Source organism: Balaenoptera borealis (genome assembly GCF_965194805.1).
Source record: "Balaenoptera borealis genome assembly, chromosome: 10".
NCBI classification, from domain to species: Eukaryota; Metazoa; Chordata; class Mammalia; order Artiodactyla; family Balaenopteridae; genus Balaenoptera; species Balaenoptera borealis.
The window spans coordinates 26,762,848-26,780,580 of record NC_138874.1 but is presented as its reverse complement, the minus strand read 5'-3'; the positions used below and the strand labels follow the sequence as shown (position 1 = coordinate 26,780,580).

Sequence of the window (17,733 nt, the reverse complement as noted above, 5' to 3'; positions counted from 1 at the left end):
GGTAAGAGGGACAGTCACCCAGGGCGAACAGGAGGACACATGCCCACTTCTACAGGCTGAGATCTGACCACTGCTGCTCTTAGAGAAGCACATAATTTCCATTAGCCAAATTCAGTAGTTATGCTAAAATTATCATTTAATTTGGGGCAAGTGTCAAATGCTTACCTATGCCACCAATTTCCTTTTAGAAATAAAATGCTGAGAAAGCTAAGTAGGGCTGATTAATCTGTTCAGACAGAACATGTAGGATTTGCTCCAGTGTTTCCTCAGTTTCTATTCTACTATGTAGACCTGTTCTGAGCCCTCTGTATGTATGTATGCATGTATGTATGTAAAATAGATGAGGTGGTTTTATTTTTCTTATTTTGCCCGTGCCGCACGGTTTGCGGGATCTCAGTTCCCCGACCAGGGACTAAACCCGGGCCATGGCAGTGAAAGCTCCAGATCCTAACCACTAAGACCATCCAGGAGCTCCCTGTTCTGAGCCCTTTTCAAAATCTACCATAAGGAAAGTTACAACTTTTATAAAATACTGAATTAATATTAAATTGCTTCAGAAAATAAAAAATATGCACTGAGAAACGCCTGAACAAAAGACCCAGCATATCCTTCCCCGTAACACTGGAATTAGGATGTCCCTACACTGAGAAACGCCTGAACAAAAGACCCAGCATATCCTTCCCCGTAACATTAGAATTAGGATGCCGCTACCCTCGGGCACAGACTCGGCCCACCGCGGATCAGAAGCAGGGTAGTCGTCCGCCAGGTCCACGCTGATCTGGGTAACAGCTCTGTCTAGTTCACAGTCGGAGTCTGAGTCAGGGTGAGAGGAGAACAGCTCGTCAACCAGTGTCTGAGCACCACCTAAATCTTTTCTGAAAGAAAATCAGAAAACAAAAGTATCAAAAGTAAAAGTATTAGGAGATAGGGGGACATATGTATATGTATAGCTGACTCACTTTGTTACAAAGCAGAAACTAACACACCATTGTAAAGCAGTTATACCCCAATAAAAATCAAAAAAAAAAAAGGATTAAACTCATCATGAAAAAGTTAACTGTGAAATTAAAAGTCCCATATGTTAGCCCAAAGTTTATTACTTCTAATAACATTTATTTAAAAGGGAGACAATTATGCATTCATTAATTCAACAGATATATGTTGAACACTGATAATACGCAGGCTCTGGAGACAGAACAATAAACAAAACATCAGAACACAGTCTTAAGACTTCACAAAGTATACAGTGGCGTGAGGAGTCAGATCATTAAGGAAGCAGTTACACACACACACTAGACAGGGAAAGAGCAGAGGCCACATAGCGCACAGAGGGGAAACCAAAACCCCCGAGGGGCGGGGCACACTTCCTGGAGGAAGAGGCGCAGGGAGGCTGCGGTGAGTGTGGGAGGGGCACACAGCGGTGGAGAGCACAAGACACACCTCTAAGAAGTGCGCCTGCATCCCAGCAGAGAACGGAAGCCCTGGGGGAGAGAGGATCACCCAGTGAGGAGAGAGGGAGGAAGGGGCCAAGGCAGACCTCTAAGAAGTGCGCCTGCTTCCCAGCAGAGAACGGAAGCCCTGGGGGAGAGAGGATCACCCAGTGAGGAGAGAGGGAAGAAGGGTCCAAGGCAGACCTCTAAGAAGTGCGCCTGCATCCCAGCAGAGAACGGAAGCCCTGGGGGAGAGAGGATCACCCAGTGAGGAGAGAGGGAGGAAGGGGCCAAGGCAGACCTCTAAGAAGTACGCCTGCATCCCAGCAGAGAACGGAGGCCCTGGGGGAGAGAGGATCACCCAGTGAGGAGAGAGGGAAGAAGGGTCCAAGGCACACCTCTAAGAAGTACGCCTGCATCCCAGCAGAGAACGGAAGCCCTGGGGGAGAGAGGATCACCCAGTGAGGAGAGAGGGAGGAAGGGTCCAAGGCACACCTCTAAGAAGTACGCCTGCATCCCAGCAGAGAACGGAAGCCCTGGGGGAGAGAGGATCACCCAGTGAGGAGAGAGGGAAGAAGGGTCCAAGGCAGACCTCTAAGAAGTACGCCTGCATCCCAGCAGAGAACGGAAGCCCTGGGGGAGAGAGGATCACCCAGTGAGGAGAGAGGGAGGAAGGGTCCAAGGCACACCTCTAAGAAGTATGCCTGCATCCCAGCAGAGAACGGAAGCCCTGGGGGAGAGAGGATCACTCAGTGAGGAGAGAGGGAGGAAGGGTCCAAGGCAGACCTCTAAGAAGTATGCCTGCATCCCAGCAGAGAACGGAAGCCCTGGGGGAGAGAGGATCACCCAGTGAGGAGAGAGGGAAGAAGGGTCCAAGGCAGACCTCTAAGAAGTACGCCTGCATCCCAGCAGAGAACGGAAGCCCTGGGGGAGAGAGGATCACCCAGTGAGGAGAGAGGGAAGAAGGGTCCAAGGCAGACCTCTAAGAAGTACGCCTGCATCCCAGCAGAGAACGGAAGCCCTGGGGGAGAGAGGATCACCCAGTGAGGAGAGAGGGAAGAAGGGTCCAAGGCAGACCTCTAAGAAGTACGCCTGCATCCCAGCAGAGAACGGAAGCCCTGGGGGAGAGAGGATCACCCAGTGAGGAGAGAGGGAAGAAGGGTCCAAGGCAGACCTCTAAGAAGTACGCCTGCATCCCAGCAGAGAACGGAAGCCCTGGGGGAGACAGGATCACCCAGTGAGGAGAGAGGGAGGAAGGGTCCAAGGCAGACCTCTTAGAAACAAAGGGCAGAGCACAGAAGGTCTCGTAAAGCATGTGACGGAGTTTGAGCTTAGAAGGAAATGTCGCGATCTGTTCTATTTTTAAAAGATCATTCTAACTATGCTATGGAGATGGGGGGTCAGACAGGAGAGAGAAAAATCCAGTGAGGAGGTTACTGCAGAAATCTATCCAGGCAAGAGAGGACGGGAGTTTCCACCAGCAGCAGCTGCAGCAGCGAAGGAGACAGGCAGACAGCTTTGAGAAAGAGACACAGGCGGGAAATTCTGGCCATCGGTTGGGTCTGATGTGTAAGGATGACTGAACAACTGACTGTGGCTGCTAGGACCTGCCACTGGAACAGGGGCTAGGAAAGAAAGAATAAGCTCTGGAGAAGCCAAGCACAGTTTCAGATGTGTTACAACTAGGTTCCTGTGGAACACACAACTGCTTCTGAACATTCTTCATTTGTATGTAATGGCCCAGAGCAAGGCAGGGCTGTGCTTCTTCAGCAAATGAAGCCAAGGAAGGAGGAAAGATGGTGCAGGGAGTACAAAGAGAAAAATATGGAAGACAAGAACAACTGGAGACGTTTCAGGCAGCTCAGCTGTAAACAGGAACAAGCAGAAGAGGTGCCAGCTCAAAGGGGGACAACAAGTCAAAGACTGGTCTCTTGTAAAAATGGCAGATTAAATATGATTAACAGCTGATGAGAAGAGGCCAGCACAGGGTCAAAGATGTAGAAGGGGAGTAACTGAGAGAGTACAGTCTCAAGGGAAACAGGACACCACGGCACTCAGAGCAGAGAGACTGGCCTTAGGAAGAAGAACACCTCTTCCTACTCCCCAGGGAGGGAAAGGGGAAGAGGAGTCGGGATGCAGGTAAGTTTGTGGGCGCTAAGGACAGGGAGTTGTCCTCTGATGGCTTCTACTATCTCTGTGGAACAGGAGCCTGAGTCAGCTGCCTCGGGGGGAAAGGGGCAGAGAAATGGGAAGGCAGAGGAGGCGAGGAAAGGGTTGAAATGGTCTCTGCAGAACAGGAGACAGAGCCGACTAGAGAAACACAGAAAAACTGCCACAAAGTGTTAAAGGCAAGGTTGAAGCCGGAAACCTAGTTATGCTAGAGGTCATGGGAATACAAAGTGGACTGTGGCACGATCACTCGATAATGAACTATTTTAATCAAAAGACTAAGTTTCTTAAAACTCTCATGAACAAAAGCTTTTATATTTATATTAAGTAAAATGAAAATCAAAACAATATAAAAATTAATTTCAAAGAAACCATGCTATAAAAATAGTAATATTACCTTAGCAAAAACCTGAACGGATAACAGTTGAGAGTTCTATCCAGCAGCTCTGACCCCCTGAAAATAACTCTGGCTGCCACGCGCTGGGGGGAAGGAGGCTACTGGCGTCAGACGGGAAGAGGCCAGAGACGCTGCTGAACACCGTACAGCGCACAGCACGGCCGCACAACAAAGACCGTCCGGCCTCAAACGTCAGCAGTGAGAAAGCTGAGCAATGCCGCTTTCAAGGTTCCATGATCCCATTTGTGATGAGGCTAATTGTTTTAGACTATTGGCTGGCACCACCCCAGAAATGATTACTTGCTAACCTCATGGTACTTTATGCTAAACAGGATAAGTAGAAGGCACAGTTGTGTTAGAAGCCCAATAACACCGGTCCTGAGGTTACCACGCTCTGAGCACTTGAGGTCAGGGACACCTTTTCGTACTTAATCATCTTCCCCAGTAAAACATTTAGAAATGACTATACTGGGTTGAATAGTGTTCCCCCAAACCCAAGTCCACCCAGAACCTCAGCACGTGACCTTATTTGGACATAAGGTTTTTGAAGATAGGATCAGCTAAGTTTATGATGAGGTCATACTGGATTAGGGTGGGCCCTAAACCCAACGACTGGTGTCATCATCAGGACACGTGAAGACAGATGCACAGGGAAGAAGGCCAGATGCCAATAGAGACAGCTGGAGGGAGGCGTACGTGGCCAAGGAAAGCCAACAACTGCCCGCAATCACCAGGAGCTAAGGGAGAGGCTAGCGAAGACCCTTCCCCAGAGCTTTCAGAGGGTACACGGCCCTGCTGCCACCGTCCTTTTGGACGTCTGGCCTCCAGAACTGTGACAGAATAAATTTCTATTGTTTTATGCCACCCAGTTTGTGGCAATTCACTACAGCAGGCACAGGAAACTAGTACAGTGACTCCATTACCATTTAAATGTTGAGATGCCACAAGTCTGACAGAACTGTTAATTAAAGGATAAATTTATATAAGATAAAATCATAGCATTAATCCAAATCTTGGCAGTCAGACTGAACACCATGCAACAGAACAAGATTAAAAGAATACTATTTAAAAACAGAAACAAACAAACTGCCCTCTTCTGGACAGGAAATTAAGCTCAGGAGACCATCACTATGATGGCAGAGAATTTTCAACCTGTAAACACACTGCAAAGTCTCAAGGGTGTCCCTTCTGTGAGAGGGAGCCCCCACGCACCAGACACCACTAGGAGTGCAATTACGGGACCACGAGCTGAGAGCTGAGAGACCAAAATGGAGGCAGTAAAGTCTGAATATTTCTTCAAAACAAAGATCTGCTAAACCCCAATTCCAGAAACATTAAGCAATCTGTCCAAAGTCTCACACAGCTAATCAGGGACAGAGCAAGGGCTGGATCACAATTTTCCTTAGTATTCATTCCAATATAAATGGAAGGTACCAGTTACAGAACATGCAGAATGTGTGTGTAGGACGAACTGAAATGACTGTATAGGGGCAGCAAGTGTGACAGAGCGAGTGCAGCTGTTTCCTCCAGCCCGCACACACCCTCCTGCGAGCGTCCTTCCACGGGGCCTCACCCCGGGACTCGCTGGGGCCAACGGGATATTAGCAAATGTGACCAAGCAGAGACTCGAAGAGCACTTGTGCAGCAAGGCCTCCTCTCTTCCACTTCCAGAACCCTGAGGTTTGTGAGCAGGCCAGGGCAGCCTGCTAGAGGAAGAGATGCCACATGAGGCAGACAGAGCTGACCAGCCAGGGTCCCCAGACGGGTGCAAGTGTAACCAGACAGCTGGCTGCTGACCACAGACCATGCGCGAGCCCAGGCAGGACCAGGAAAACTGCCACCCCAGCACAGCCCCAAACAACCAGACCCAGGGCCAGAAGCTGTATTAAATAAGCCACTGAGTTCTATGGTGATGTCTACACAGCAGAACTCAACCAACAGGCCAAGCCTAATTCCTTTACAACAGCGATGATAACCCTTTGTAAGCAACTTCACTGCTTTCACATTATACATAAAGCATGCTTGCAAGCTGTCTTCATGGCCACCATTTCTAGTGGGACCCTGTTTCCATCGAGTGGAGAGGCTGTGTTACACCAGGTTTTTCCCAGCCTAGCTGGAACCCTCCTGCGGATACCAAGTTCAGAACAAGAGTTTGTTGAAGTGCTAAAGCTCAGAAAAACATCTTCTCCTTGATGGCTTCACTCCTCCAACTCGCTCCCACTAATCAACAAATAAGCAGCATATGTCAGTAACATGTGTCCTCGGACATCAAAAGAGCAGTAATTTTAAAAACTTGTTATACCTGCAGTATTGCAGAAAAGCAGCTTTTAGCAATTTGGTTTTATCTTCCCGGGCAATAGTCTCATTCTTGGTAGAGGTGTCAAAAACCACACTCTGTAAAATAACAAACTATAATTTAGAGGTGAAGGTATAAGAATATTCTTAGTTATTGGATTAAACATTGGACCCACCTATGAGAGCAACAGTACAGACACACAGCTGTTTGCCATACTCTCTATACCAATGGTTTATATATTGATTCTTAAGACATTTATTGAAACAAGATAAAACACACCAAATGATCAACTAAAGTCCTATAGAAAATGTATATATAATTCAGGGATTATACTGTGAGTAAAATCATCTGGAGATTTCATCACAACACAACCTTCTTATAGGCTTACCCTTATACAACTCATCACAAAGTATATTTCTAAGCATAATGGTTGATTTCAGTCTTAAAGAAAAACTTAGAGAAATTTAAAAGAAATGGAATACTGTAAGACAATTTCAGAACATACAGCAGTATTATGAAAACCACATGATTACTAAAGAACAAAAGTAAAAAAAAAAAGTTACTTTCTGTTGAACCTGTATCAAATCATTTTCATTTTGAATTACACAGTCTATATATTTTACATACTAGTCAAACAGAAATTACCCCAAACAGTGTTCATTTTTAGCCTCCTGTAAAAGAATGATAAAAATCTTTTTTAAGGATCAGGGTATTTCAGAATTCAAGATGACAGGAAAAAAAAAAAAATGATGTTTTTTTCCCCACTCTCCCCTCAAAAATCATCCCAGAAGAAAAAGAAGAAAAAGAAACACAACCACCACACATCTGCGGTTCCAACTGCAACACACAAAGATGGAAAGCAGGAGGAGGACCAGCAAGTGACAGAGCAGGGAGGAGGCCGGGCAAACCCGTGCAGTGCGGGGCCAGGCAGTTCCCGGCAGACAGCAGGCAAGGGGCTTCTCTAGAGACGTGACCCTGGGCAAAGCTTTACGGAAAGGCGCCTACGGAGCTGCTGGAGGGTGTGGGAAGATTAAGCCAGATATCAAAGGAAAGTAAGCGAATAGGAAATTAGTCCACTCCAAGAATCGCACACAGTTGTACACTAAAGGAGATGTAATCAGCACACTGCTTCACTCTGGACTATCAACAACGTTCACACTGCCATTATAATGGGAAAAATGTATACTGGGATGATAAAGGCAGAGAGAGGAATGCAGGCTACCCCAAGTCCTCATCTTCCATGACAGGAGATCTACAGACGACGAGAATTAGTGAATGAGAGACAGCAATACACGCATATTACTTAGAAATGTGGAGGAAAACACCAAAAGAAACAGCTGAAGAACTTACAAGTAGTCGCTTCTGAATAAAAGCACAAAAGAGATGAGAGAGATAAAAGAACTAATATCTTCATCACAACTCTTTTAAAAGTGTCTGACTTTTAAACATTTGTGGGAAATATCCTGATAAAAATGGTTAAATCCTTTGCAAATCAACTACACTTTAAACCAACTATACTTAAAAAAAAAAAAAAAATCGTATGGAACCACATTACCTCATTGCCTGGTCCAGCAACTGAAGATGCCAGGGAATCTTCAAGGTCTTCTACCAATACGGACACATTTTCCCTTGAAGTAATCGACACCAATCCACTGTTTCTAGAAAAAAGGATAGGAACGCCCCCACAGGAACCAGCTCCTAAAATACTATCTCCTAAGAGAAAGAAAAATACACGATCAGATAGACATAACCAAAAAGTACCTTCCTAAATCCACCTCCCAGAAGAAAATCCTGGTGATATCCTTTGCCATGTTACTCCTACTCTGTAATCCCGCGTCAAAAGTCAAGGCTCCCCGCTATCTGGAGTGGTAGGCTGTGTCCTTCACTGTGCCCTGCAAGAGTAGTGGGTACAGAGCACCAAACAAGAAAATCATCCCTTCTGCGAGACTCAGAGTACAGCTTGCCAACCCTACCTTGACTTACTGAGTAAGCCAGTGCGGAAGGAAAAGGTTTAAGCTCTCTTGGAGTCTTAACAGCATCCCACGCGCCCAGTCAAGGCTCTGGTGCTGGGACTAGAGAACCGAGGTTCCACCCTGCTGCCTCACATGGATTTGGCCTTTGCCCCTTAAGATAAAGACCCTGATGAGACTGTCCGCTTGGTGTTTGTCACTCCTGGCTGGCTCCCCCCATCACCCACACCTCCCCGCCAATTCCAGCCCCCTTGCATTAGTCCAGCACCTGGGATTCTTCTTACCCAGGGGTCTTGACAAACATTTAAAGAATATCAACTCAGAATAAGTCACTCTTACTGACCAGGAACAAGCAATTACTTCTGTTAGCATCAGTTCTTTTCTTCTTGGCCTCTTCTGGGAAAAACGTTACTATTTTTTGCCCATAAATATATCAGTTTGGGAACTCTACCACCCTTCCAGTCTTTCAGCTATTGTAGGTGTGGTATTGAATGTCACAGGCATCATGCTTGAAGCAAAGTTTACAGAAAGAGAACAAAAACTGCTCAGAATGACTAATGAGTTCCCTAATCCTAGCTTCTAAAACCACTACCCTACCTTGTGTATTGAAGACGATTTTCTCCTGAGGAAGAGAAAACTTCCCAGTTCCTGTGGAGCACACGTAGACAGTACTTTCAGTATACAGATAGGCAGTCTGGTTTGAAAAGTTTGGGACCATCAACTGACATATAATCAAGTCTTCAGACTGAAAATTAAATTTAAGATTACATTTAATCAAAATTGAAACAAAAATACTTGTTTGTATGATTTTATAATTCACACTTTTGTACGCTCATAAAAATGATAAAATAATTCGTTGATTATCCTTGTGAAAACCTAAACACTACCCATCAGATGATTTACAAAACATGACAGAATAAGTTTATAAACATCAATTAGAGAGATCATTTGCTGAGTTGCAAATAATTAGCAAAGTTTGAAAACGTTTCCATGGTGATAAGATTTTAACTAAATGCCTGTAACAAATGTGAGGACGAAAATAAAAGGATTAGTTTATTATTTATCTTAGAATTGACAAATTTATTTTATAAACGACCCCTGATAAATATTGTCTTTTTCTTCACTGTCCAGATATCAAGCACAAGAAAACTGAGTTAATTTGTTCATATATGGAATTAAAAATAGAAATAAGACCTAATTAAATCATAAAATCAGCAAAAGCTAAAAAGGATATTCCATTTATTAAAAGAATTTTACAAACATAACATAAACATGGAATTTTTTTATTCTCAAATTGTCTTCTTTATACCCTTTCCCACTGTCTGAAAAATTTTAACACTGAGCATATTTTTCTTGTATAATCAGAACACATAAGGTTTATTTCTGTTTGAAATAAAAGACCAAACTAAAAGATTTCCTTATGGCACTCAGCTACACAAATCATATTAAGAGTAAGAGTTCAACAGAATTAGATACTATACAAGGTTAAATGAACTGAATTTACAGCAGTTAAGGCCCTTCCTCAAAAACATCATACTTATTCAACAATGTTCAATGGCTATTAAGGAGCTTAAAATGAGAGAGCTTGCCTTTTAATCATTCACATGAACTTTGACAAGTATATAATGTGGTTACCTACAAATATAATCCTACTTAGAGCAAAATCGGGATTTTTCTGTAGTATATAGGGCTCAAAACCAAAGCCCAATTCATATCAGGTTTCTTCCTTATTTTTCACTGCAGTTCATCATCAGTGTTTTCTTTCTTCTCAGTAATACCGAAATGAAAGTCCCTTCACAGAGCTACGGAAGGAGAAACACGTTCCTCGCCGTCAGGGGCTCCCACCCTCACTTCTCGTTAGCTAAGGCTGAGCAAAGGACTGAGTATGAGATGGCAAACAGAATGCAATGCCTAAAAACTAGCTATTTAAAATGTATTTCCAGGAACTCCCTGGCAGTCCAGTGGTTAGGACTCTGCACTTTCTCTGCCGAGGGCCCAGGTTCAATCTCTGGTCGGGGAACTAAAATCCCGCAAGCTGCCAAAAATAATAGTAACAATAAATCAATACAGAGATTTTTTAAAAAATAAAATAAAATGTACTTCCAAGCTCTGCAGATGAATTTCTCAAAGAATCTGACCCTGCAATGGTTAGGAAAAAAACTCAGCATGTTACTGTCACTTTGTACTTTAACTTACAGATGGAAACCTTACCTGAAAAGGTGGGTTATACTGAGTGACTTCCACAGTCACTGCATCTGACATTTGGTAGCCGTCATCTTCTACTGTTACCAACGAGTAATAGACGAGACAGGGCTTGTCCGCCAGGTGCCACGCCGCTGCCAAAATCAGGAGCCCATCGCTAATCAGTGAGAAAGAAAGATCTATTGCCTCTTTGGGAAAACAGTCCGGCAATGTCTTGAAGAGTTAAACACGCATTTCCCATATGACCTAGCAGGCCCAATCCTAGATATTTACCCAAGAGAAATAAAAACCTATCTTCACACAAAAACCTGTGTCCAAGTGTTTATAGTGGCTTTACTCATGACTGCCTAAAACTGGAAACAACCCAATATCCTTCAACTGCTGAATAGATAAAACAAATCCTGGTAAATCTATACAATGAACTACTACTCAGCAGTAAAAAGGAAGAAACCACTGAATGAATATCAAATGCATTATGCTAAGTGAAAGAAGCCAGACTCAAAAGGCTTTATACCCTATGATTCCATTTATACTATAAGGACAGAAAATACATCAATGGTTGCCAGGAGCTGCAAGTGGAGAGAGGGGTTGACAAAAGAGTACCAAGGAATTTTTGGAGTGATAGAACTGTTCTGTATCTTGATTGCAGTTCTAGTTAAATGACTCCACGTTTGTCAAAACTCACCAAATTATACATTAAAAAGGGCGCAAGGTATTTTCTATATGTAAAACATAACTCAATAAATCTGACTTAAAAACACCAACAAATCATCAAATACAGGGATTGGCAAAGTGCAGCTCTCAGACTAAACTGAGCCCAGGTTGAGGTTTTGTAAACGAAGCTTTCCTGCCATGCAGCCACGCCACTTGTTATGTGTTGTCGATGGATGCTTTAATGCTACCAGTGACAGAGTACAAGAGCTGCAGTGAAGACCACACGGTCCCCAAAGCCTGAAAATATAAAATAGTTTTGGACCCTTCACAGGAAAGGTTGCCAACCCCTGATCTAATCTGTTCTTTAAAGCTTACTTTTGTACAGAGGAAAAACATTTTGTTTTTAATTTTAATAACCAATCATAGAACTGCTGCTGTATATTCAAGCTGCTGTATATGTGAAAAACAAACCTTTTTCCATCTTAAAGTGTATATGGTCCTCTTAAGTCTATCAAAGTTGTTGCCCCCAACCAATTAAATGGTCTCTAATCTCAACCCTTCTAAAACACTTAGTAGCATTTTTAGCAACTCTCGTTCAAGTCTCAGAAATATTAACAGGGTGGCAAGCACCCTCTACTGACAACTAAAAATAATAAACCGAGCTAGTGGCTGGACGACATGCACTTCAAACCAAGCAGTCCTAACACGGCTCTCATTTCCCTTCTCCACTGTTCTCTTCCTCCAGCTCCCCAGATCTTATCACTTCTACCTGAATTCCCGAGAAGAATTCAAGGACACTGGCCCACATCTGAACATATTGGCAGTGACCTAAAGAGCTCCTGATGACACGTAAGAAGGAAGTGAGCGAGGCCGCAGAGACTGCGCACCAGGTAGGGAGGGAGAGACGGCCACGCCCAGATGAGGCTCACTGAAGCCACCCCAAAGACTGGACCGCCGTGGGGTAACGGGTGCCCCCCGAGGCCCGGAGACACAGCTAACAGAGGATTCCTCAGGGAGTGGTGCTCGGACCAGTTTCATTTGACAACTTTATAAAAAAAATCTTCCTGATTAAAAAAACATGAAGCTATTTTAGGTAGTAAAGATGATACGAAGATAACCAATTCTGCAAATCAGTAAAAATTGGACAGGGACTTCGTTGGTGGTCCAGTGGTAAAGAATCCGCCTTCCAATGCAGGGGACATGGGTTCGATCCCTGGTCGGGGAACTAAGATCCCACACGCCGAGGGGCAGCTAAGCCCACACGCCACAACTACTGAGCTCACGCGCCTCAGCTACAGAGCCTGTATGCCACAAACTACAGAGCCCACACACTCTGGAGCCTGTGCGCCACAACTAGAGAAGAGAAAACTCGCATGCCACAACTAGAGAGAAGCACATGTGCCGCAACAGAAGATCCGCATGCCTCAATGAAGATCCCACGTGCCGCAACCAAGATCCGGTGCAGCCAAAATAAATAAATAAATAAACAAAAATTTTTTTTTAAATTGACAAATTTTTATGTGAGTATATACAGGGCAACGCATTTATGATTTCAAAATATCCAGAATGAAGCTACCTGAGCTTTGCATCAGTAATAATCCGGTAAAAGAACTCATAAGGCTGTTCACCGCAAATAGGAGCCGAGGTTGCAGCTCTGGCCAAAATGAGCAGTCGATCAAGGAGGAGCAATAAGCATCAGGGAGACACACATGCTCCTTAAACAGAAAAGACCCACCCAGACGTGGAACAGTCTGCACGGATCACTGGAACAAGAGTATACATAAGAGCGATGACCGCGTCATTTGGAGCTATGGTGGGGAGGGGGCCCAGAAGGAGGATGAGAGCTGCATCTCACAGGCCCCACGAGAATCAAGTTGTGTTAGCATGACAGCACCGGGGGAGGCGCCCAGGGTGTGCCTCGGCACAGCCAGTCCTAAGCATGTTTCTCTGTTCTCAACCCAGGTCTCCATTCTGAAAACTATACATGAAAAATCGTCCGCATCCCCGCATCCTACACCCACAGTGGGCTGTGTCCCGGCAGCAGTTCTAAATTTATGAAGGTCTGGTAATGCTAAATGAAAACAAGATACACTGTATTTAATGAAACTGTTTTGGGAAATTAAATATATACTATTATTTTTACTTCTTTGATAGTTTACATATGAGGTTTTCAGAAACTATAAAGAAGGATCCTGATAGTCTCAATAGCCCAAGAGAGAAAAATTAAACAGCAGAACTTCAAGCCAAGAAACAAGTAGAATTTGTTCTACTAAACTAAATTCCTCTAGAACACATAAAAATAGTCCTTAACGTCCAGTAAGTTGTGTTTTGAAAAACTACAAGTCATGTATTTGCACTCATTATGAACTCTGCCACAGAAGTCATATTACAAATGGTTTTTAAGTTCCATATGGCCTCTGGTATTAAAGCTAAACAATAACATGGGATTAAGTAGCTTTATCAGACTAACCTGGGATCTTAAGCACCATTTAGAGCACCGTTTCTAAGAGGAAATTCACTCTGAGTATAAACCATGACCGAGTTCTAACTTGTACCACCACGACAAAACCTCACCCCATCCTTCCTTTATTCAATACAGCCACAAACACAGGCTAAAGCTCCTTCAGCAACAGAAAAAGGGCTGGAGAAGAGCGCCCGGCGTCTCCTCTGAGCTGGGAAAAATGACAGCACGGAGGACCCCCAGCAGCGGGGCAGGCGGCTCTGAGAGGCTCCGGCTGTGACAGCAGAACACAGGATCCCTGCTGAGGGCAGACAGCTAATGGAACACACAGTGGAAGGCCGACAACTGCCTGTACTTCTCAAATGAACTAGCATCTCTAGACAACACAAAACGATTTAGTAAGACATAATGGTGTAAGATTAGCATTAGAGGCATTTGAAAAACAGATAGCAAGACTGCTCATCATTTTATAACAAACATCGGTTTGTTTTTCCAAACAACTCCTATGTTCTTCATGACAAATTAATCGCTTACCAGTTTTGCTTCAAATCCAAATACCGAATGTTGACCCCTTCTTTAATAGCTTCATAGTTACTTTCAGATCCCTACATGAAAATATCAATAATGTCAGCTCCTTGAGTTTAGGAATCATTTCTTTTCACCTTTATATCCCCAGCACCTACTAAAGTGCCTCATCCACAGTAAGTCAAACAGTTATTGAATGTATGCATTTAAAAAGTTAAGTAAACCAGTGAGTTCCAATCCTTCTAAAGATTGACTACTCCATTTCAGCTTATCTGATGGCTAAAACTTTGTGTATCACACTGAAATGTGTTCTAATAAAAACAACAACGAAAGGAACTAGCAATCTCACATAAATGAAAATTACAGAGAAGAATGTTACCGTTCCTTACCCAGATAGCGTCAATAATGTTTTCCTTCAGGACTCTATTTATATCCCAACTATGTGCTTGTTTTTCTGAAGAATCATCTAATTCCCATTTACTGATGTTTGAACTTGTCAAGCTATAAAAGCTTGATCGCTCTCTATCCCAAAGGACACTTGAAAGCTATATGGAGAGGAGAAAAAAGTTTATAGATTAGTAAGTTCTAATGTTAATGAACTATTTTTCTGAAATTCAAAATTAGTACATTTTATAACTATTTGATTAGTAATCCTAGCAGAATTCTTCATTTAGGATTCAAAGGAAGGAGTGATCCTGAAACAGACCTTGAGTAAGAAGGATTTCCACAGGCAGAAATATAAAGGCAGAAGGCCCAGGAAGAGCAGAGTTGGGAGGTGGGAAAGTCACAGGATCTTCAGAGAACAAGACACATTTAGACAATTTAGTCCTGCTAAATTGGAATGTGGATTATAACTAGGAAAGAAGCAAAAATAAGGTTCACACACAGCACAGTCTTAAATGTGTTTGTAAACCTAATAAGCAAGGGCGATAGTCTCAATGGCTTGTGAGTACAAGAGCTGTGTTACAGGAGAAGGAATCTGGTAGGGCTGTGTGTAGTTCCACGTGGGTATGTTACCTCGTCTTTCTTGCTTCTGAAGAATAGATGTGTTTTTTAAGTTGGGTATACAGGACTGTTGAGTGAAAACCCTAATTGTCTCCACTTCTCCTGTCACCATGAGTCTAGCCACCAATGGGACCGGAGGGGCCAACAGTGAGTAAAGCAGACTGGCACCAAGACTTAGGAGAAATTTACCAAGAATGCATATTAGGGCCTTACAATGGAAGCAGGAAGATGGGGATGGCAGTGAGACATGAAAGAAGCCAAACCTAGAGAACCTGGTAAGGAGAGAGAGAGAGAGAACACACACACACACACACACACACACACACACACACATCAGGGTTTTATACCTGGGTCTCTGAAAAAAGTGACAGTGCCATTAGAAACAGGTCAAAAGAGAAATGAGTTTTGTAAGTCAACAGGAGAGAAGAGAATATGAGCAATTTGTTTCCAGACATGTTAAGTTTTAGGTTCAAAGACCAGTTAAGGAAGCAGATAATAATAGCAACCTGAAATCAGAGGGAACAGCATAGTTTTAAAAAAAAAAGGTGTGCTCTCAATTCAAACAGACGTGGGCATGAATCTGCCACTGAGTGGTTCTGTAACCTTGGGCAATTTAGCCTCACTGAGGCCAGTTCCTCATCTACAAATTGGAGATGAAGCTCTCTATGTTACAGGTCATCTAATAATTACAGGAGGTAACAATCATGGAGCACCTAGCAGAGAGCAGATGCCCCCCACATGTTAGTTCCCATCAGCCTCCCTTCACTATTCCAGAGACTGAGGCAGAAGCCCAGCAGACATAGATTTGAGTCATCCACACAGATGGCTGGAGTCATGGGAGCGGAGAACACACTTTTGGTTACGTCTAGAAAGCAAAATTAATCCTTAAACACATTTATAATTTTATATCATAGTTTTAGTTCAAAGAATGTACTTATAAGATAATCTGTGTGACTTAAGAATATTAACGTTACAGGGTATGAACTCATTTGACCATCATAATAAAAATGCTTCACTGAAAGATCAAAGCTTTCATCTCATGTACACCACTGTTCATACAGAGGCAATACCAACTTCATAGGAAACTGCCAACTTATTGATTTCACTAAGAAAGAAGCTTGTAAAACAAAGTTATTTTATCAACTTACTAGGAGATCACTACTAGGAGATAAAATTCCCAAAAGAGAAGAAACCTTCCGACCAATTCCTGAAAGCACACCTTGCCCTTGAGGCAGGATATGCTGATGAATTTTTCCTACACTTTCGGGTATCAGGCGAATCAGTTGGCCTCCCGATGAGGATAAAATAAAACTTCCTCCCTGTGAACAAACATAGCAAAATTAGTTAAGCATTTAAGACTAAGAAAAGAAAATTAACATAAATCACTTTGATACAGAAGGAAATCATCTGTACCTTAAAACAAATCTAAAAGAAAAAGAACAGTGCTATTTTATTAAAATCACTTACTTATGAATCCATTCACTTAATATTAATTCTACACAGAATAACTTTGTTGCAATTTTTTTAACTGCGTGTATTTTTTTTTTTTTAATGAAAGCTTCTTTATTTATTTATTTTATTTATTTTTGGCTGCGTTGGGTCTTCGTTTCTGTGCGAGGGCTTTCTCTAGTTGCGGCGAGCGGGGGCCACTCTTCATCGCGGTGCGCGGGCCTCTCACTATCGCGCCCTCTCTTGTTGCGGAGCACAGGCTCCAGACGCGCAGGCTCAGTAGTTGTGGCTCACGGGCCTAGTTGCTCCGCGGCATGTGGGATCTTCCCAGACCAGGGCTCGAACCCGTGTCCCCTGCATTGGCAGGCAGACTCTCAACCACAGCGCCACCAGGGAAGCCCCAACTGCATGTATTTTTTAATTCTGATTTTTAAGTTATAGGTTCACCATCATGCAGGTTCAACAAATCAAGTATCAGATTTTATTTCTTCAGTAAATCTGCAGAGTATATATTAGCAAACCATTCCTCCTACTGTCTAAGAGTTTCTAAGTCATTTTATGAAGATCTTTCTGACAGAAATGAATAACATCGGTTACTATGCACTACTGCTATTTCAGAGCCCTATGAGAAGGGCTTCCCTCCATCTAAGTGTTCAAATCCTAGATCCTGACATTCTTTTCTTGCCTCTTTTTGATTCCCCTCACCCCCTGCCTGTATGATCTGCTCAAAACCCCAAATTTTTAGTCATTCAAATTCCACTTCCAAGCCAAAGCACAGCTTACCAATAAATATAAAAGAATATCTATCATATACCTGCACTGTTGTTAGGAAACTGTAAGTCTTATCACCTCCCAGATCTACGGACGTCTCTGTGTAGGTGTCTTCACTTGCAAGGCTTGGCCAATAGCGGATGGATCCTTCTCTGGTGGCAACCATGACAGCAACAGCCTCAAAACAAGACCATAACACTCAGCAACCACAATAAAAGAAGGAGCCCAAATCGGGAGTTTGCTGACACTGATATAAAGAAACCAGGGCAGTGCACTATTGATCAACAGAAATCAGAAATAAAAATTCCTTTTTTTCAAATTTAAAAAATTATCATACAGTAAAATTGACATTTTCCCCCTTTTGTTTTACAGTTCTGTGAATTTTTATACTCTGGTTTCTCTTC

The 17,733-nt window shown here is 43.2% G+C and overlaps 1 protein-coding gene across 2 annotated transcripts in view; it reads right to left on the bottom strand.

The window, feature by feature from the left end:
• Nucleotides 1–17,733, bottom strand: part of NUP133 (nucleoporin 133) — a 53,036-nt gene that overhangs the window by 28,044 nt on the left and 7,259 nt on the right. For both annotated transcript variants that reach the window (XM_082407062.1, XM_082407061.1), the window contains exons 5-13: nucleotides 17,373–17,507; nucleotides 16,258–16,428; nucleotides 14,494–14,649; nucleotides 14,114–14,184; nucleotides 10,474–10,621; nucleotides 8,860–9,007; nucleotides 7,848–8,005; nucleotides 6,299–6,390; nucleotides 712–875 (exon numbers count right to left, since the gene is read on the bottom strand). In XM_082407062.1, the coding sequence (XP_082263188.1) occupies nucleotides 712–875; nucleotides 6,299–6,390; nucleotides 7,848–8,005; nucleotides 8,860–9,007; nucleotides 10,474–10,621; nucleotides 14,114–14,184; nucleotides 14,494–14,649; nucleotides 16,258–16,428; nucleotides 17,373–17,507 (1,243 nt within the window). The remainder of the gene's footprint in view (nucleotides 1–711; nucleotides 876–6,298; nucleotides 6,391–7,847; nucleotides 8,006–8,859; nucleotides 9,008–10,473; nucleotides 10,622–14,113; nucleotides 14,185–14,493; nucleotides 14,650–16,257; nucleotides 16,429–17,372; nucleotides 17,508–17,733) is intronic.